Source organism: Acanthochromis polyacanthus, chromosome 17 (genome assembly GCF_021347895.1).
Source record: "Acanthochromis polyacanthus isolate Apoly-LR-REF ecotype Palm Island chromosome 17, KAUST_Apoly_ChrSc, whole genome shotgun sequence".
Classification (NCBI taxonomy): Eukaryota; Metazoa; Chordata; class Actinopteri; family Pomacentridae; genus Acanthochromis; species Acanthochromis polyacanthus.
Window position 1 is genome coordinate 390,714 of NC_067129.1, and position 20,673 is coordinate 411,386.

The following is a 20,673-nucleotide window of genomic DNA, read 5'->3' on the forward strand; positions in this document are numbered from 1 at the left end:
TTGTTCCTCTCTCTGTGTCCATGATGTGCGGTGAAGGAGAAAATGTCCGTGACACTGACTTTCTTTAAAAGTATTTTATTAAAAGAAAGAGCAGCATCAGTACAGACAGAACCTGCCTGGAAGGAGTCGGCCAATTGAATCCTCCTGCTTGACAATAGCCAGCGATCAGGTTTATAGGTTTTCAACATATAGGAGGGGTTAAAACAAATGGTTCTTTATGCCTACCATATGGGGAAAGCAGAGAGCATCCCCAAACAAACCCCCTTGTCTACAACAGCTGAAGAATCCCTAAATCAGTATTTTAGACAGAAGAACCCTCATAAAACACCTCCAACAGGGCTCTGTAAACAGGAGAACACTTTCCCATGGCATGGATAGAATATAATGCAGGTTCCATCTGTGGTCAGAGACACCAGAGCAGACACTACATATAACAAGCAACTCATATCAAATACTAGAACAAGACAAAACAGATTCTATACTACTAACTTATTAAGTAATACATGTAACAGATCAGATACCACAAGAACTAATTAGAAATAACCTGGAGCAAGCAGGAGGATCACAGTTAACATAACAGGCTGGATAGTTTCTATGATTATTTTAATTCAAAATGAGTCCTTGGCACCATTTAACCTCCTCTGCTTTAACAATATATGACTTTAATGTGCATTTCTCTTGTTATGTGAACTTAAATGACACAAAATGTGATGTCTTTGCAGAGGAATATGTGAAAATAACCAGCAGCTAGTTGGACAGGAGCTTCTAACATAACAGAAATGATATTTTATATCATTATTTTCATTTAAAAAGCAGCCTCTTTTTAACACAAAACAATCAGTTCAGTGTGTGGTTTCCCCGAGGAATAATTAGTAAGCAGCTGTTAACAGAACACTGATACAGTTCTTCACATTTTTACGCTATATTCTGTGTTTATTTTACTAAAAAAACAACACTCACTTCCTTTAAACCTTCTTTATGATAAAAACATGAATTTAATCAGAGTTTTCCCTGGTACATGTAGGAGCAGCTGTCAGCACAACAATTATGAAGTTCTCAACGGTTTTCTGGCATTTTCTGTGATTATTTTCATTTAAAAAGGAGCGTTTAGCTGCTTTTCCACTTTGTTTACTACAAAAAAATCTGAGTTTATTGTGCAGTTTTCCTCGTTATGTGAAGTTAAATGCTTAAAAAAAACAGCAGAAAACATGAGAGGAATGAATGAAAATAACCTGCAGCCGTTAGCAAAACAACAGGACAGTTCTCCAGTGATGTGATGTTTTCTGTGATTATTAGCCAGTATTGCACTTCATGTTTATGTGCGTTCTGATGAGTCTCTTTCTACTTTTAAAAGACAATTGAAGACTCAATTGTTCAGAGAACACCTAGGCACTTAATCTGACTCCACCTTAGGGGTAGAATAAGTCAGGTGGTCCAAAACCCAGCACTTATTTAGAGCTGACAAAGATAAAAAAAAAGGGGGGGTGGGGGGTGGGGGCAATTCTTCTGCCACTTGATGGCAGCACCTTTGACCAATCGCACTTGAAGCACTTTTTACACTTGCTACAGGTTTTTCCTGATGTCTGAATTCTTGCTTGTGTTGAACGTCGCTTTGGACAAAAGCGTCTGCTAATGAAACTGTAGAATTGTAGGATGTTTATCTTTTTGTGCTGTAATGTTGATTTTTTTGCAGAATTATTCAGTTGCTTGGCTTTTATAAGCAGCCTGTTGAGACAAACCGTTGAACTTATGAATAAAAATGTGAATAAAGTGCAGATTTGATGGAGTTGCTCTAATTATCTATCAGATCTCTGTTCCCTCATGAATCAGCTGGATCTCACACCGAGCCGTTAAACATCTCGGTCGGTGCATTAGTTTGTCCTGATGGCTGCCGTTGGTCTGAGATGTTTCTGAAGTGGCGTCAGCTCCTCACTTCTCACACTGAGCTTTAGATTTTCACACCTCGAATGATCAGCTGAAGGCTGAGGAGGGATCTGCTTTGAGAATTGTTTGGTTCTATATGCAAATGAGTCGCCTTAAAAAGCCGTCAGTATGTGAGGAATGAAGTCCTGCAGAGCGTGAACTTCACCGTTGTTTCTGCTGCTTCTGAAGTTATTGAGCTGTTTGTTCATTCCAGCCTGTTAGAAAATAACGTGAACAATCAGAGTCTGTGGAGCAACATCAGAAAAACTTCCTTTGACCTGCTGCTTGATGCTCCTCTTACATTTAGCTTCAGCTGTTTTCTGTCTGTTAAAGGTGAAAACACACAAAATTAACACACAGAAAATCTGTTTAAAACCAAACTTAACCTTCTGTTGTACCCCCAGACCTGAACTTTAACTTAAAGATTGTTTGTCATTTCATCTGTCGAATATTTTCTTTATTCATCAATTCTTCGTTAGGTTTACATCCTAAAAAGTAATTCAGTTAAATGCATGATTGCATTATAAAAATTTTATTTATTTGAATTTCCAAACATTGTTTTAAAGAGTTGTGTTGACATCGTAAAGTTTCACCAACTCAAAATTAGATGTAATTTAAACTAGATTTTAAACATTAATCTATCTAAAACAAAATAAAAGTAGTAATAAATTAATTAAAATGAGTTTGCAACTGTAATTTTTCTCCATTTTGAGTTTAGGATTCTATAAAAACTCATTTTGCTCCCATTTTTACAGTCATAGATCATTTAAAACACCATCGATTCTCTGCATACAGTTTGTTTGGTTGAACATCATTTCCTCAGAAGTTGTCAGAACTCATAAAGGTTCATACAAACCGTGGCCTTGTTTTTTTTCTCTGTTGAGATTAGGGATGGGCGATATGGCCAAAAAAATAAAATCTCGATTTTTTTAGTTATCTTGAACATTTACGATTTTAATGGATTTTTGTTGTTTCTTTGCGGTCTGTTTGCTATGGCTAGTGCTAGCCATGCTGCACTCCTAGCTGCAGCACTCTTCCCATTCTTTAGGAAGCCTCTGCTGGAGGTGCGAAGAGGTTAGTTGTGCTGCTACTCTTCGTTTTCACAGTACTTTTGCAAACCTTGCACATGACTGTAGTTTGCTCTGTGTCAGTCTTGTCAAAGCCGAACCACTTCCATATAATCGATGTAACATGAGGCCCTTTTCTGGCGACCAACTCTTCGTCTGCTGTTCTGTCCGCCATGACGGGGGTGTGAGTGTTTTGGTGGAAGGAGATGAGAGGCGGAAGCAAACGCCAGTGCAGAAGAAGAATCTGTATTGTTATATATTTAAGCTCGCCTCGATTTTACGATTTGGCAAATTTTCAAATCATCAGGTTTTAAAAAGGCAAATTAATAGAATTAATTCTATTTATCGCCCAGCCCTAGCTGAGGCTCAATATTTGTTTATAAAGTTTTTAAAATGGAGAAAAGAGTCAGTCAGTGTTTCTAAAATGTCTCATTTCATCCTAAACCCAAAGAAATGTTTATTTTAATAGTGGAGGATTTTTTTTTTTACTAAAAAAGACTTAAATTGATCACTTGATGATCAGAGTAGTTGTTGATTAATTAACTGATTTATTATTGTGGTTCTCGCATTAACAGCTGTCAGTTGTTTAAACTTTAAATCCTGATCACTTACTGTAGTTTGTTTAAATGTACTTTTCTTATTTCCAGTGTGTCAGAGCAAAGAGCAGCTGATTTAGAGCCTAAAGTTGTGTTTCTGGGTAATAAAAGCTCCTCTCCAGTCAGTGAACTCTGTCAGCTCACATTCATGGAAGGATGAAACTCTCCAGTTGGGCTCATTTCCAGATAATTAGCTGCCTCAGAGCGTAATGTGGTTTCTGTAACTGTAATCTCTCATCATCAAAGAAACCTGTCAGAGTTCTTCATCCGTCGGTTTGTTTGTCCTCAGCTCTGGTTTTAATCTGAATCGTCGTCCTGGTTTGTTTTTACTGGTTCGTTTGGTGCCAGCTGGACTCTGATCTTCTCTTCCTGGATGTTCTGACCTCTTCTGGTGTAAACAGTCAAACATCTGAATCCCAGGTTTTCCCGCTCTGCCTCTGCTCACTTTCCTCCTTTCTGATTGTGATTTGGTGTCTTTAGTCGTGCGTGCTGCAGATTATTGTTCAGCTTCTGGCTGCTGCTGATAGTTTACAGCTTCTACTTCATGTTGAGCAGAATTCTGAGAACATGTTAGATAAAGAAGTGGAGCCACGCCTCGTCTGACTGTGTGGACGCCACACCTGTAGAAGAAACACTCTTTGTTCCACCTGGATGAATCACACATGCTGCAATCTGCTGCTCGGATCAGAGGTTAAACTGCTCGTCCTCTGGATGTCTGTGATTCCTCTTATCTGTGAGGACAGATAAGGAGGAGGAGGTTTATTTTATGTCAGGAACTTCATTCAGATCACACTGCAAAGTGACACAGAAGATCTGCTGTTGAAATGCTGTCTAGTTTATTTGCCTCTGATTTGATGTGAGATCAGCTGTAGGAGCTGCTTGTTCCACCAGGTAAAGCCTCCGACTGTTTAATAGAGATACTTCCATGTTAGAGCAGAGCATTGTGGGGCTTTAGCTAGCAGTGGGCACCATAGATATATACAAACACTAGATGGCTCATGAGCGCTGTCAGCCTATGGGGAGCAACGTCGCCACATGGCGGCCATCTTGGGACAGGGCTGCTCGATCACTCATAACATTAAAGTCAATGGAGCATGGATTTTAAAATCACTGTAGATTGCTCAATTTTCAACCGATTTTACAACAGCTTGGTTTGTTATAAACGTCAGAGATGTACTTGTTTTACTGCTTACATAAGAATAATTAAAAGCATTGAATTCATATAATAATGAACACAGATATAATCTTTTTTCAGCATAAATGGATGTAAATGTAATTTTAATATTTAGCATTGCACTTTTTTTACTATCAGCTTTCTAATGCACAGATAAAAACAAAGCTCAACCAAAATCAATGCACAACAAAAGGAGATGATGTCTTTTCTTTTCATTTACCTGGTGCCTACATTACCCACAATGCATTTCGGCTGCAGGCTAACTAATCCAGGCATGGATGTATACAAACAATAAGTCTAAGGTCTCAATCAAAGTCTCTTAACAAGCAAATAAATACAACCACAACCACAAAGAATGTAATTTCGCCTAAAGATTCGGTTCTCAAAAAACGTTGGTCTCAGGAAAACCTAATAATTGAAAATCAGATTGTGAGTAACACCATCTTCAATGTGAGTAGCCAGGCAGAAAAGACACACAACTATGCCGCATTTTTCAAAACGAAAAGCTGCGATTTCGGAATTGAGCCCGAATCATAGCCACGTTAATAAGGTTTGTAATAAACTAAACCGTTTGTAAATCAATCAAGAATTGAGCGAGTTATGAGTGTTAAAGTGAGGAAATCATCCACCTTACCATTGACTACAGTACAGTGCGACAGAGCAGTCCCCTGTCCTAAGATGGCCGCCAAGTGACGACGACGCCGACTCCGTCTCGAGACATCCAGCGTTTGTGTATATCTATGGTGGGCACCTTGACAGAGACTCCTGCTCTACTGAATGAGCTCCAGGTGGAATCATGTTCAAGGCAACTTCAACTGGCTGGGACAGTGACGCTACATTCAAAGAACATGTCAAACAGATTTACATATGTGACCGTTTATAATTAGTTAGTGGTTGATGATCCTGCTTATTTTAGAAAAGCAATTATTCAGAATTTTACATCCCCAGTCAGAGCTGAAGCCGTGTCTTTAGTAGCTGCTGATCTGACACCGTTTTCGTCATTAATACAAACTCCAGTTATTGTAGATGATCTTTTGTTTGCTGCTCGTTTTGCTGTTTACCCCTCAGACTGCAGGTCAGATCTACTGGAAGCTTCATGGTGAAGTTCTGGAGGCATTTTTCTTGGCATGTCGGTGAACTGACATCACGTCTTACCTCATGGGAAATTAATTTGACTGTTACTGGCTTCAGTTCAGTTTTTTTATTTATTTAGCCTTCAGAGTGACATCAGGGGAAAAATACCAAAAAAATACCAACTTCCTTTTCACACTGTCAGGGAGGGATGCTGCTCTAACCTGCAGAAAATAATAGAGAAAGCATTGATATGCACAGCGGTGGCACATTTTATTCAGATAAAGGAAAAACAAACAAACCTCACTTTCAGCTTTTTGGTTTGTAACAGAAAACAATTTATCTTTAAAAAAGTATTCTGTGGACACATTCATCGCTGGTTTAACGACTTTTAGAGCGTATTTTGAGCTGCACTGTAAAAATAATCAAAAACCGTGTCAAAATGAAAATCCGGAATTGAGAAAAGTCAAATGTTGCAAAAATAATAAATTTAATAAAAGATTTTTGATGTGGACATTATTTACCGTTAAATAAATATTTTTTTGCTATTCTTATGTAAATGTTGCTTCTTCTGTGAGTTTACGGACAACAAAACTGCTGAACAAAACAGTGAATTATCATTATTATTCTTATTATAAGTGAACATTTTGTGGGTTTGTTTGAGCTTTTATTTTGTGTTTCCCTTCATGCCTGATGACTTTTTGTCTCCTCTTTCTCTTATTTTCATGTATTTCAGAGCGTCAGTGGGAAGTCTTCGTCGGTGTTCAGCCAGTCCTCCAGTCCCATGAAGAGTCCGGAGCCCAGCATCGAGGAGGAGGTAAGGAAAACACAGCCCTTCACAATAAAAGCCTCCTGATCCACGCAACCGCACAAGTATCTGTTTCAGTAGAGCCAAAGTCATGTTAGGTCTTGCCTTTGTTTATTTTAATTCCTCATCCGTCTTTTTGTTTTGATGAAAATCCGCCAACATGAGTTCAACTCCAAGCTGAAGCTCTGACAGACGCTTAATGAGCTTCAGTACCTGGTTAACGAGTCCTGACTCGTTCCAGCAGCTCACAGCAGAAACACAGAAGAAGAAGCTATTCATGTATTTTTATGCACTGCAGGGATAATAACAGCCGTAGAGGAATCCTATTTGACAGCGCAGGTGGTGAGACGTCATAAAAGCAGCAGGCAAGAACAGGCCGAGACAGGAAGTTACCTCAGAGTTTAACAGGAAGTCAAACAACACGCGTGTTCTATTCAGTAAAAATAAATAGAATCAATAATAGAATGAAATTCATCTGTAAAACAAAGCTGTGAATATATTGGCAGATATATGTAAAATAAAAAATATTTCTCATTTAAATAAACTAAAAAATAGTGTAATTTTACAGCCACAGAATAAATGATTGTTAATGATTTTTTTGATGTGACGTTACTGAAAGTTTTGGGCGACTTTCCTTCCTACATTCAAAAATGATTATTGTTTATTTCATTTATTTAGTTTTTTCCATTTTATCCTTAATATACAGCATTAATATGTGTATTTTGTTAAATATTTGTAAAATAATTATATTTACATATCATAAAAATCCAAAAATCCCTGTAAAAGAGCAAATGAAAATTTGTCAAAATATAATAAAAATATTTTTTCTTCCAAATTGCAGCAAATATCAGTGAAATAGTAAAATCTTTTGTTGGTTTAAATACATTAAAAATAATAAAAATACAGATTTTTGATGTGGATTTTAGATTAGCCCTTTAAGCTGCAGTCAATTCCAGCCATTTTCAGTACAAAAAAGTGCTAATATTTTATTTGTAAATAAAAAATATGATGAGAAATACGGGGAATATTGGACGGGCATCACGAGGTGCATTTCCTTGAAAACGACCGATTCGGGGATTTTATACCGACTTCAGGACATGTTTTGGACAAAATAGTTTACTGGCTTGTGTCGTCTGGATGTAAAAGGTTGGATTATGGCCGTTTTTTGTGGAATCTTTCATCTGTGTGTAATAATAACCCGGAAATGTGAGCCGCGCTGTGTGCGTTGAAGCCGTGTATAGAGAACGGATGGATGAATATTCGTTTTTGTCGGACAAATGTGTTTTTCTCACCCGCTGTGGTAATCGCATCTGAAAGTGGTTTATACCGGCGGATTCATGAGAATCTAAGCTTTCCTTAAATTTTGTTTTTGTTTTTTTTTGTCATTTTTTGGGATTGTTTTCCATATTACCTGTAGTTTAACAAAACAGTACATAAAAATAAAAACACCAGTAGATTGTTTTAAAAAATGCAGCTTTAAACAGTTTCCCTGAACTTCTAAACTAATAAACCAGAGCTGTTGCTGCTGAATAGACTTAATGTTTGACTTTTTTAGCGTCGGTTCAACTCCTTTGTGCTCCCGGCTGTAAAATCTGAGTCTTACTGCGGCTCCTTCTCTGTGATTTTAGGCTGAAGGTGTAATTATTGGAGGAATGTGAAGCCGTTCCTTCAGTGGGATGAACAGAAAGCAGGAAAACATGCAAAGGAGGTTGAGAAACACCCCTCAGCCTGAATCCTCTGCATGGGAACGCTCTTAGTTCTGCCGTTAGCCGGGGGCAGTTTGTCTGCAGCTCCTCCCTGCTGCTGCTTTCACTGTTTCAACAGCACTTTGTTCACCGTCACAGGACCTTAAACTGTCGCTGACGGAGCTCGGGTGTGTCTGGACGCTTCCCAGAAGCCTCGGCTGTAGCAGCGTTTCTCTGACTGAACCTACAGCGTTGTTTCTGTGGCTGCTGTCAGAACAGGGAGGTTCTGATTTACGGCTCCGTTCTGCTGGGTTCCACCTCAACGCTGCGTCTAAACGTAAAGAACAGGAGTAATCTGTAACCCTGACACATAAAGAAGTGATTTATCTGCACTTTGTCCTTAAAGGAGGCAGCGTTAGAGCAGAAAAAGCTCTGGGAATATTTATTATGTCACATATTTACAGCCTTTAGCTGCAAAAACGGTCAATTTCTGAGTGTAGTTGTCACTTAAATAAATGTAAGATAAGATAAACTTTATTGATCCCACAGTGGGGAAAGTTCACCGTTACAGCAGCTCCAGGGAGAAAAAGGTAAAAAGGCAGGACAGAATAAATTAGAAACTACTAACTAGTATCCTAGATTTATTTGTTTATTTGTTTTATTGTTTAATATTTAAAAGAAAAAATATTTATAGTAAGAACTAAAAAATAGGAAATCATTTCTTACATGTAACTGCAAAGATTTTCTGCCTTTTTTTTGTCAAATTACAGATAATAACGAGTAAAATCACAGAAAAATCGATTAATTTACACATAAAACTACCTCACTTTTACTGTATTTAGATGATTATTTTAACAGATATGTTCATTATTTAACAGAAAACTTTTGTATATTTTAGACAGAAAAATGTTAAATATTTTTTGCCTGTAATTTTGCAGATTTTCCTTATTTTGTTAAATTACACAATAACCAGTAAAACAAAAAAAAAACATAATTTACATTTAATTACTGTATTTTAATCAATATTTTACAGAATTTCTGAAAGACAAATTTGAATTTTAAGGGCTGAAAAATAGTGTTACCTTTTTTTATTTAACTGTAAAATTTCCCAGATTTTTTTTCTGGATAATATCTAAAAACAAACAAACACACACATAGAAATAAAGGATAAATAATGAAACTAATCAACAAACTGCATGTTTATCACCGATAGTAATTTGTTTTCCTCTTATAAATAAAAGAAGTTGTTGTTTTTCATGCAGTTTTAAGTGAATGTCGCAGTATTCAACTTTTTTTTTTTAAATTCTGGACCTCTTGTTGCCTGATTTTCACTTTTTTTACAGCTTCAAACTTTTTTTTACAGTGAGTCTAAAACAGAACTGTATTCAGTAACAGAAAGATTTTTCTTCACACTTGCTGCAAAAACTGAGCTTTCATGCATCTTTTCAGTAGTTTTCTACCTGAAAACTGTATTTTATTTAGACTCTGTGATAAACATCTGAACGATTCTGCCTGAACAAACCTGAAACCTTCACCTTGAATCTGCAGCTGAAGCTTCAGACTGATGGATGTTAAACACTCACCGAATAGGTTCAGAAAGACGTTAAATCCTTCTTTAGGAGGGAGCTATAGCTGAGGCTGACATGTCCAGAACTCGTCTGGCAGCTTCTTCTTCTTTGATCCTCCGTGTTTAACGTGTAAACTGTAGAAAAAAAGTTCTGTTCACACGTGAACATCTGCCAGCAGAGGTGACAGGAAAAGGTGATTAGAAAACTTTGAGTTCAGTTCAGGCCAGCTTCAGTGAGATCAGCCAGGTTTTTTTGGTAGTAGTAGACAGTTTCTAGTTTCTCTAGATTTGCTGCTTTCTCATTTCTGACTCCTTTGTGTGGTTTGAAGTACCAAACTGCTCGCTCAGTGCAGGACGTCCACGAGGACGGCTTTAAAGTCTTCAGAACGTCCCTGCACCTGAGACGAGGTCTGCCAACGGGCCTCTTTCAGAACACTGAAGGTTCTGTCGAGGCGTTCTGTGCATGGACCACCGGAGATGTTGAATTCAGTTGTGATGACAGGGATTGGAACTGGTGATATCAAACAGTGTCTCATTAGTCATTTTGTCTTTCCACGTTACACTGAGGACAGCTGTCCGGTTCCTGGTGTGAAAGGCGTTCTGCCGGTCTTCTTCATGTCGGTATGTGGTCCATGTTGTAGATCCATACATCAGTACACTCATGACACGCTTCATAGACTCTTAGCTTAGTTTTTATCATAAGATGTCTGTTTGCAGCTCTGAGAGTTTTCTGTCTAGAGGTCGTGATAGAAGATGTGTGAAGGCGTTCACATTCTGGAGGATCATTTCATTTATGGAGAAGTATTGAGCGGTGCTTCAGGACAGAGTAACGTCTTCTTCAAGCTGATCGTGAGACCGAATCTCTGACATGCAGACGAGAACCTGCTGAGCGGTTGTTGCAGATGAGAAGCTGATGTTGGACACAGAGCTGCATCGTCTACACACAGAAACATTTTCTTCAGCTCTAATTTTGATTTTCTATCTGGCTAGTGAGAAAAAATGACCATCATGTCTGTCAGCAGAGACACTCCAGCATGACTGGGGATATTCACAGATGCAGTCTTGAAGACATTTGCAAAGTAGATGCCAACCGAAGTGGGAGCAAGGACACAGCTCTGCTTTATGCCTCTGCCAATTATATATATGCATATATATAATATATACATTTACAGTTCCTTGTGAAAGTATTCGGCCCCTTGAACTTTTCAACCTTTCGCCACATTTCAGGCTTCAAACATAAAGATATAAAATTTTAATTTTTTGTCAAGAATCAACAACAAGTGGGACACAATCGTGAAGTGGAACGAAATTTATTGGATATTTTATACTTTTTAACAAATAAAAACTGAAAAGTGGGGTGCAATATTATTGGGCCCCTTTACTTTCAGTGCAGCAAACTCACTCCAGAAGTTCAGTGAGGATCTCTGAATGATCCAATGTTGTCCTAAATGACTGATGATGATAAATAGAATCCACCTGTGTGTAATCAAGTCTCCGTATAAATGCACCTGCTCTGTGATAGTCTCAGGGTTCTGTTTAAAGTGCAGAGAGCATCATGAAGACCAAGGAACACACCAGGCAGGTCCCAGATACTGTTGTGGAGAAGTTTAAAGCCGGATTTGGATACAAAAAGATTTCCCAAGCTTTAAACATCTCAAGGAGCTCTGTGCAAGCAATCATATTGAAATGGAAGGAGTATCAGACCACTGCACATCTACCAAGACCCGGACGTCCCTCTAAACTTTCACCTCCAACAAGGAGAAGACTGATCAGAGATGCAGCCAAGAGGCCCATGATCACTCTGGATGAAACTGCAGAGATCTACAGCTGAGGTGGGGAGAGTCTGTCCATAGGACAACAATCAGTCGTACACTGCACAAATCTGGCCTTTATGGAAGAGTGGCAGAAGAAAGCCATTTCTCAAAGATATCCATAAAAGTCTGGTTTGAAGTTTTGCCACAAGCACCTGGGAGACACACCAAACATGTGAAGAAGGTGCCTGGTCAGATGAACAAAATCCAACTTTTTGGCCACAATGCAAAACCATATTTGGCGTAAAAGCAACACAGTTCATCACCCTGAACACAACCATCCCCACTGTCAAACATGGTGGTGGCAGCCTCATGGTTTGGGCCTGCTTTTCTTCAGCAGGGACAGGGAAGATGGTTAAAATTGATGGGAAGATGAATGGAGCCAAATACAGGAGCATTCTGGAAGAAAACCTGTTGGAGTCTGCAAAAGACCTGAGACTGGGACGGAGATTTATCTTCCAACAGGACAATGATCCAAAACATAAAGCCAATCTACAATGGAATGGTTCACAAATAAACGTATCCAGGTGTTAGAATGGCCAAGTCAAAGTCCAGACCTGAATCCAATGGAGAATCTGTGGGCAGAGCTGAAGACTGCTGTTCACAAACGCTCTCCATCCAACCTCACTGAGCTCCAGCTGTTTTTGCAGGAAGAATGAGCAAGAATTTCAGTCTCTCCATGTGCAAACTGATAGAGACATACCCCAAAGAGACTTGCAGCCTGTAATTGCAGCAAAGGTGGCGCTACACAAGTATTAAGCAAGGGGACCAATAATATTGCACGCCCCACTTTTCAGGTTTTATTTGTTAAAGTTTAAAATATCCAATAAATTTCATTCCATTCACGATTGTGTCCCACTTGTTGTTGATTCTTTACAAAAAATTACAATTTTATATCTTATGTTTGAAGCCTGAAATGTGGCGAAAGGTTGAAAAAGTTCAAAGGGGCCGAATACTTTCACAAGGAACTATATGTGCTAAAACTGGCCAATGATCAAATGTGATGCCAAAAATATATCATAAATGATATTAGATGTTTTAAAAACATGTCAAAAATGAGAATTTTTCTGGCTATTTTTTCTATTGAAAAATTGGCCACAGCTGAACTATTTTATGTCTCCAAGTTTCCTCTCTCTGCTAAGTTAGATTTTGGAAATATGGAGTCCTTAAATTGACTTTACTGCTAAGATATTGTTTGTGACCAGAATACAGAGATCTTGGAAACAGATTAAATTCTACAAATTCATCCAGAAAATTTCACAGAACTCAGTTTGGGACTTAAATAACAGAAACAGGGGATGGCAGTGAGGGTATTTGTTGTGGCGTCTGCATTCAGTTTCTGTAACTTTTCCTCCTCTGGACGTTACGTAATCTGTTTCAGGAGGTGGAAGCTTGAGAGAGAAAACATCTAGACGAGTGAAAGTTGACGAGCAGTGGATGACCGGACGTGTGCTGCTGAAGGATAAATCCTCTCCTAGACTTTCCTGTCTTTGGTTCACTAACTGTTCTCCTCCATCCTTGGAGCTTTTCTCTCACTGCAGGGCTTGGGTTGGGGTATGTGAAGCATCCGGGGTAATTAGAGGCTGTCGGAGGCAGGAACTGTAAAGCAGCTGACGTCATGTTAACATCAGCAGCAAAATAAAAAGGTTCTTCTGCTGTGATTAGATGTTCGTTTAAGCTCAGCTGCTGTTTAGTAGCTTGAATTAATGCGTTGACTTAAAGGCATTATGGAGGATGTTTTTTGTTTAATTTGTCTGATTCACATAAAATGAATATACTGACCTTTAGTTGGACTTGTATGTATGGTCTCTAAAAGAATAAAAAAATTAAATAAAATAACTGTGGAATGGCAGGGACCTGAAAACATCAGCCAATCAACGCGCTCGGGACCGAGGCGTTTGGTTTGCTCCCTTCCTGTCAATCAAAAATCTTTCCGGCTCAGCGCCTAGTTACGTAGATTACGTACGCCTTGGACTTTACGTGTTTTCTGTATGTGTTGCTTTGGTATAGCTTCGTAGTTAGCTGGAGACTTGTTTTGCTCATCTTTTTTTACATAATGGCAGATAAAGATCCAGGGGGACTCAGCCGTAAAAGACAACTTCACGAGTCCTACGCAAGTTTCTGGAGGGGGGCGTTTCTTCGTAAATGTTAAGAGGGGGGAGGTTAGAGGGGGGTGAGGGAGAGGTTGTATGTGCGCATGCTACGTTCAAGTCGTAGGAAATTAAATCTCCTCTAATGCCTTTAATTAAAATTCTCTCCTTCATGTTGTCAGCGGGTTTTCTCCTCGTCAGTAAACAGAAAACAGTTTTTCTGATCTAATCTTCGTCTCTACACTCTGGTTGCTCAGGTTTCATTCAGACTCAAACAACACATCTGTAGCTTTATTTTTATCTGCTATCATCTGGAGCTTTACAGAGCCTCACACACGGCAGGAAATCTTTAGTTTTGTTCTGTCTTCACCCGTTTTAACGGTTTGTCTCCACTTTGGTTAATTGTGAAAGATGAGCCTCAGACAGAATGAAATGAATGAATGAAACGTCATGTTTCTGCTCTGTCCGGCTCTGATTTCAAGCTGCTGCTCGTTTCAGTTTGTTGATGGATGAAACCTGAATAATTCACATAAATCAATCTAAAACAAGGCGCTCTGTTTGTTTTTTTCCTTTTCACAGCTGACAGTAAAACACCAGACTAACTGGAACATTTAAAATGTTTTTTTTTATCTTAAACTACAGATGTTGGCATTGTGTAATTTTTAATTGATAAATCCAATACTTATGAGATAAATGTCTGAAAATGGGTCAGAAAACGAAAAACGTGCCCATTTTATCAATATATTTTCTTAGTGATATTTAGAGAACCTTTTTAAAACTTCACGACTTCTCATAACTGTTCATTCAGTTCAATGAAAAATGAACTTTATTTTCAATTTTATGACCAAATATTTCATATTAAACGATATTACAGCTGCTTCCAAACGTTTCTCTGATGGTTCTCTCAGCGTTTCTGCTCTATACCTTACTGTCAGCAGAAATGTTTCTCTGCTGGTAATGACCGCATGTTGCCGTGGCAGCCACACCCTCTCCGTTGTCAGAAGTCACACGCTCCTGTCAGAACAACACGCCTCCATGTGTCAGACCAGTTTCTGCTTCAAGACTGTTTTATGAAGCTGAACTCTGCTTTTAACCTCAGACGTCCACTTTATTTATTCTGTTTTTAATGATATACTTTTATGTCTGCTGAGGATCAAACCCCAACATGGCTCCTTCTCTGTAAACATTTATTTATTTTATTGTCCCTGGTTAATTAAATTACAGATAAACTGGTAAATTAATTTAGACCAGACCTGTGTTTTTATAAAGGAAATAAGTTACACTTATGTACTGTTTTTAAAACAGCTAAAAATAAGGTTATTTTATAGATATTTACTGTTATTAAAAATATAATGTTAAAATTATGTGCTTTTTATAAAACTAAAAAAAGTAAATAAATTTTAGACTATGATTTTATAGCTTTTTGCCTGTTTTTAATCATTAAAAGACTATAATGGTAATTTGTTTATTTAAAAAATGTTTTTAAAAGCCGCTATCAGTCAGTAAAAATATTATTTATTTTTTATTTGTTTGATATTTCAAAGCAATTTTTACATTATTTGAAGCAAAAATTAATATTAGATTTCACTTTTTTGTTAAATTGACAGAAAACCAATTAAAATCATGAAAATTAAGGATCTCATAATTTAAAAAATGAAATTTATATGTGAACCATAAAAAATGCGGCAGTAAATAATATTTCACACCAAAAATATGTATTTTTACAGAAAGTAATTTCATTCTCTGAAGAATAAACTAGTTTATTGTGTTAAAAAAACTCATGATTTTACAGATATTGTGTCATTATTTCCAGTGTTTTTACTTAAAAACATTTTTACACAGTTAATTATTTTTTCTGCATACTTTTTCTGACAAATTTTTGCATGTTTCTTATTTATTTTTTTGCAGTGTGGGTTACCTTCATGTAATTCACAATGAGTTTTTTAGCTGTGAAAACTCTGAGATCACTTTTGGACAGTCAGCAGTTTTTGTGGGAACAGTTTGTTTTGGTTCGACTCGCAGGAAAGTTAGTTGTTTGTGACGTTCTGACAATAATGAATCAGACTCCTGACAGCCTCTTTTAGTGTGTCTTTAGTGTATTTTTAGTTTGTTTGAGTGTGTTTTAGTGTATTGTTGGTGTGTTTTAGTGTCTTTTAAGTGTTTTTAGTGTGTTTAAGTGTATTTTTAGTGAGGTTTAGTGTGTTTTAGTGTGTTTTTAGTGTGTTTTAAGTGTGTTTTAGTGTTTTAAGTGTGTTTTAGTGTGTTTAAGTGTGTTTTAGTGTGTTTTAAGTGTGTTTTAGTGTGTTTAAATGTATTTTAGTGAGGTTAGTGTGTTTTAAGTGTGTTTTAGGTGTTTAAGTGTTTAGTGAGGTTTAGTGTGTTTTTAAGTGTGTTTTTAGTGTGTTTTAAGTGTGTTTAGTGTGTTTTAAGTGTGTTTAAGTGTATTTTTAGTGAGGTTTAGTGTGTTTTAAGTGTGTTTTAGTGTGTTTAAGTGTGTTTTTAGTGAGGTTTAGTGTGTTAAGTGTGTTTTAGTGTGTTTTAAGTGTGGTTTTAGTGTGTTTTAAGTGTGTTTAAGTGTATTTTTAGTGAGGTTAATGTGTTTTAAGTTGTGTTTTAGTGTGTTTTAAGTGTGTTTAAGTGTATTTTAGTGAGGTAATGTGTTTTACGTGTGTTTTAGTGTGTTTAAGTGTATTTTAGTGAGGTTTAGTGTGTTTTAAGTGTGTTTTTAGTGTGTTTAAGTGTATTTTAGTGAGGTTTAGTGTGTTTTAATGTGTTTTTAGTGTGTTTTAAGTGTGTTTAGTGTGTTTAAGTGTGTTTTTAGTGTGTTTAAGTGTGTTTTAGTGTGTTTAAGTGTGGGTGTAAGTGTATTTTATTAGTGAGGTTAGGTGTCTTTAAGTGTGTTTTTAAGTGTGTTTAAGTGTGTTTTTAGTGAGGTTTAGTGTGTTTTAAGTGTGTTTTTAGTGTGTTTTAAGTGTGTTTTATGTGTGTTTTAAGTGTGTTTAAGTGTATTTTTAGTGAGGTTAATGTGTTTTAAAGTGTGTTTTAGTGTGTTTTAAGTGTGTTTAAGTGTATTTTAGTGAGGTTAATGTGTTTAAGTGTGTTTTTAGTGTGTTTAAGTGTATTTTTAGTGAGGTTTAGTGTGTTTTAAGTGTGTTTTAGTGTGTTTAATGTATTTTTAGTGAGGTTTAGTGTGTTTTTAAAATGTGTTTTTTAGTGTGTTTTAAGTGTGTTTTAAATGTGATTCTTGCTGTGTTGCACTCAGACTAGTAATCTTTCAGCCTCCCTCTGGAATTCTCTTAAATTTTCTAAACTAAAAAACTCTAAACGGTTCTGGACACTGGACTCCTGTTCCCGCGTTTGGGGACACAGATCACATCTTGTCTCCCTTCAGTCTTTCTCCCGTTGGTTCTGCCTGCTCCGGTGGAGGTTAAAGGAAGGGATGGAAATGTCAAACAGAGACAGAAAACTCTCTGGTTCCGGAAACTCTGAGGATAGATCTGGTGGAATCAGATGCAACGTCCTGGAATAAACTAAACTCAAACTTCACAGTCTAAAGCAGATAGAGGCTCAAGAGCAGATCATCAGGAGCTGAACATGACACCAAAGAGCTGGAGGGCCTCATGCTAGTCATGGTGGACCTCCATCAGTGTTACATTCACCTGCTGGGAAGTTCTGGTTCCTGATCTTCCCTCCAGCTCTGGAATCTGAGCGAGAAGCTATGAGCCACCACATTTAAGGAGGAATGACATCAGCTCCCACATTTAAGGAGGAATGACGTCAGCTCCCACATTTAAGGAGGAATGACGTCAGCTCCCACATTTAAGGAGGAATGACGTCAGCTCCCACATTTAAGGAGGAATGACGTCAGCTCCCACATTAAGGAGGAATGACGTCAGCTCCCACATTTAAGGAGGAATGACGTCAGCTCCCACATTTAAGGAGGAATGACGTCAGCTCCCACATTTAAGGAGGAATGACGTCAGCTCCCACATTTAAGGAGGAATGACATCAGCTCCCACATTTAAGGAGGAATGACGTCAGCTCCCACATTAAGGAGGAATGACGTCAGCTCCCACATTTAAGGAGGAATGGACGTCAGCTCCACATTTAAGGAGGAATGACGTCAAGCTCCCACATTTAAGGAGGAATGACGTCAGCTCCCACATTTAAGGAGGAATGACGTCAGCTCTAACATTTAAGGAGGAATGACATCATGAAAACATCTGTCCTCGGCGGCGGTTAAACCGATATTTGAAGCTAAACTGAACCACCGTGATGAACTTTAAACCTGAAACTGCAGCTTCATGATGATAATTTAAGGGAAATGTCAGATTCTAACTCATCTGAACAGCTTATTTTTGCTGTATGACATTAAAATCTCCCCTTATTGCAGCTTTACTCACAGAATTTTACCATTAAAGTGGCATTCTGGTTACTTTAATGTGTTTTGTTGTTGACAGTTTGTTTAAACAGACAGGAAGTTACAATCTGCAGTGGACCTTTTCAGAACTAAAACATATTTTAGCCATCTGAAAATTGGTTCAACTATAAAAATATCTGTCTATCAACTTCTGTTCTATGATTTCACTGCTTTAACTTGCTCTCAGATGCTCTCTCTGATTGGAAAATGATGCCGTTATAGAGTTCTTTAACCCACCAGACTCTGTTCACAAAACAGTCATTTTACTTCATAGTCTATTAAAATTGCTCTTGTGTGACTTCAGTGTTTAAGTCATTAATTTGGATCCTAACTTACATATTAAAGCATGAAATCACAAAACAGACATACTAACTATCCCAGTCAAGCAGAGACGGACTAAAAACTGCAGTTTCATGCAGGATAAAATTACTGTTTTTGTCAATGGAGTCTGGAGGCCTTACCATCTTACAATAAACTAAGCATGAAAATATGATACTTAACCGTGTAAGATCCAAATTTAGAAAAGAAAGAATAGAATAGACAGACAGACAGACAGATGGATAGATAGATGGATAGATAAAAAAATAAATCGATGCTGTATTTTGTGTATGTATGTACACAAACAGAATATAATAATAATAAAAACTTATGTGAAACAGTGGGTTTCACAGAGTTAAATTAATATTTTTATCAGTTTTTAAAATCAGTTTCCAAACTGACCATTTAAAAATATTTGCCATGTTGAATTAAAGAATGTCACTGGTTGCGTTTGGAACATAAACACAGTTGGTTTTAATGCATAAAAACCATTCGTTCCTCAGTCATTCCTATGCAGATTCCTCTCAGCCACAGCTATGATTTACTGCATTTAGAGGGACTCTATTGGTTCAGCTGCAGGAAACAACTTTATCCTCGGAGGGATTGGAGGTTAGATCAGGACGACGCTGTGCATCAACAAACATTCCTGTCAGACATAGCCTGACCTGTACCGGCCTAATTCCTCCTTTTATCAGATGGAATAAAGCAGATGTCTTGGTGTTACTAGAGGTCGACAGGCTCTGCTGAGGGCTTTTTAAACAACCTCACAGGATGTAAAATAGAGGAAAACAGGGTAGACTTTGTAAACGGAGCGGCCCCACCGGCGCCTCAGACTAACAGAGAGACGGTCGGCTCGTTAGCAGAAAGTGAAGCTTTCTCTCCATGCAGTTCAGCTGTTAGATAACCAGTTATACAACTCCTGCTCTGCTGCTACATGCAGACAGGAGGCGTGTTCAGCTTCCATCAGGCTGAAAGACGACAGAAAGGAGGTTCTTTACTGAGCTTCTCACCAGAGTACTGTACATGTACGATGATCACGTCTGAACGCAGAGGAGCTCACATCCAAATGCTGCTTGTTTTATGTGGTTTGGTTCCTTTACAGTTTAATTGTGACCCAACATCTAAAACACAAATCAGAATCCTGAAAGAATTCAGGTGGAAATGTCTGAGTGACTAGAATCAGTAATAAATGGGAGTAAATGCTGACAGCCTGGTTAAAAACCTTCATAAAACTCCTAAAAGGACGTTTTTATCTTTAATTTTCAAAGAATTTACTGTCATTGTTCACATTTCCCCTGCATTGTTTAGTTGCAGTTGCAATAACTCGTAAAATCATGATGAAAATGATTAATTTATATGTTAATTATGAAACTATAACATCAAAATGCATATTTTGAATGTTTTTAGATCAACTAAAACATTGTTTTATAGGCTCATAGCTATTTACTGTTGTTTAAAAGAAAAAAGGAATGTTTATTCAAGATTAAAATGGGTAATTCATTTTTCAAAACTGCTATTTTGCAGATTTTCATTTAAAAATTACGTACTATTTTTAATATTAATATGAATATTTTTACTTTTAAATAACCTCAAATATCTATAAAATATATAGAACATTATTTTTGATTTAAAAATAAATGTAAAAAATGTGCAGTTTTATTAGGAAAATGTAAAAGTGACGGAGCCGTCACACAATCCTTCACTCAGAATACGAGCTTGCTGCCTCAGACAGACGAAACAGAATCCACAACCTCAGACTGTTCCCACCTCCATCAACAGCATGAACAGTGCAGTTATTTTTATAGCGTTTTTACTATGGTGTATGCTTGTGGTATGTGTGACCTCTGGGATATGTGCAATACTGTTGTTTTTGTTGTTGTTTTATGTGCAAAATTGTTTTGTAGTTCCCTGTGACAGACTGGTGACCTGTCCAGGGTGTCCTCTGCCTTCACCTGAGTCAGCTGATAGACTCCAGCTTATTATATTACTAATATAACATAATATATATAATATAATATATATTAGACCTCCAGTCCTCCTTCTGTTTTAAAATTGCTAAATTTTCTTCTTTTAAAATTTTAAAAATTTCTTATGTTTAAACTGTGTATTTGAATCTGTTTTTATTCTGTTTCCTCTGTACGGT

The 20,673-nt window shown here is 37.4% G+C and overlaps 2 protein-coding genes across 2 annotated transcripts in view; one reads left to right on the plus strand and one right to left on the minus strand.

Annotated features, from left to right (window-relative positions):
- LOC127530597 (uncharacterized) overlaps positions 1-20,673 on the minus strand; it is a 155,070-nt gene that overhangs the window by 14,378 nt on the left and 120,019 nt on the right. The gene's annotated exons all lie outside the window — the stretch shown is intronic.
- Positions 1-20,673, plus strand: part of pof1b (POF1B actin binding protein) — a 52,234-nt gene that overhangs the window by 2,632 nt on the left and 28,929 nt on the right. Inside the window, 2 exon segments of the mRNA XM_051937884.1 lie at positions 5,829-5,835; positions 6,568-6,648. Of these exon segments, the coding sequence (XP_051793844.1) occupies positions 5,829-5,835; positions 6,568-6,648 (88 nt within the window).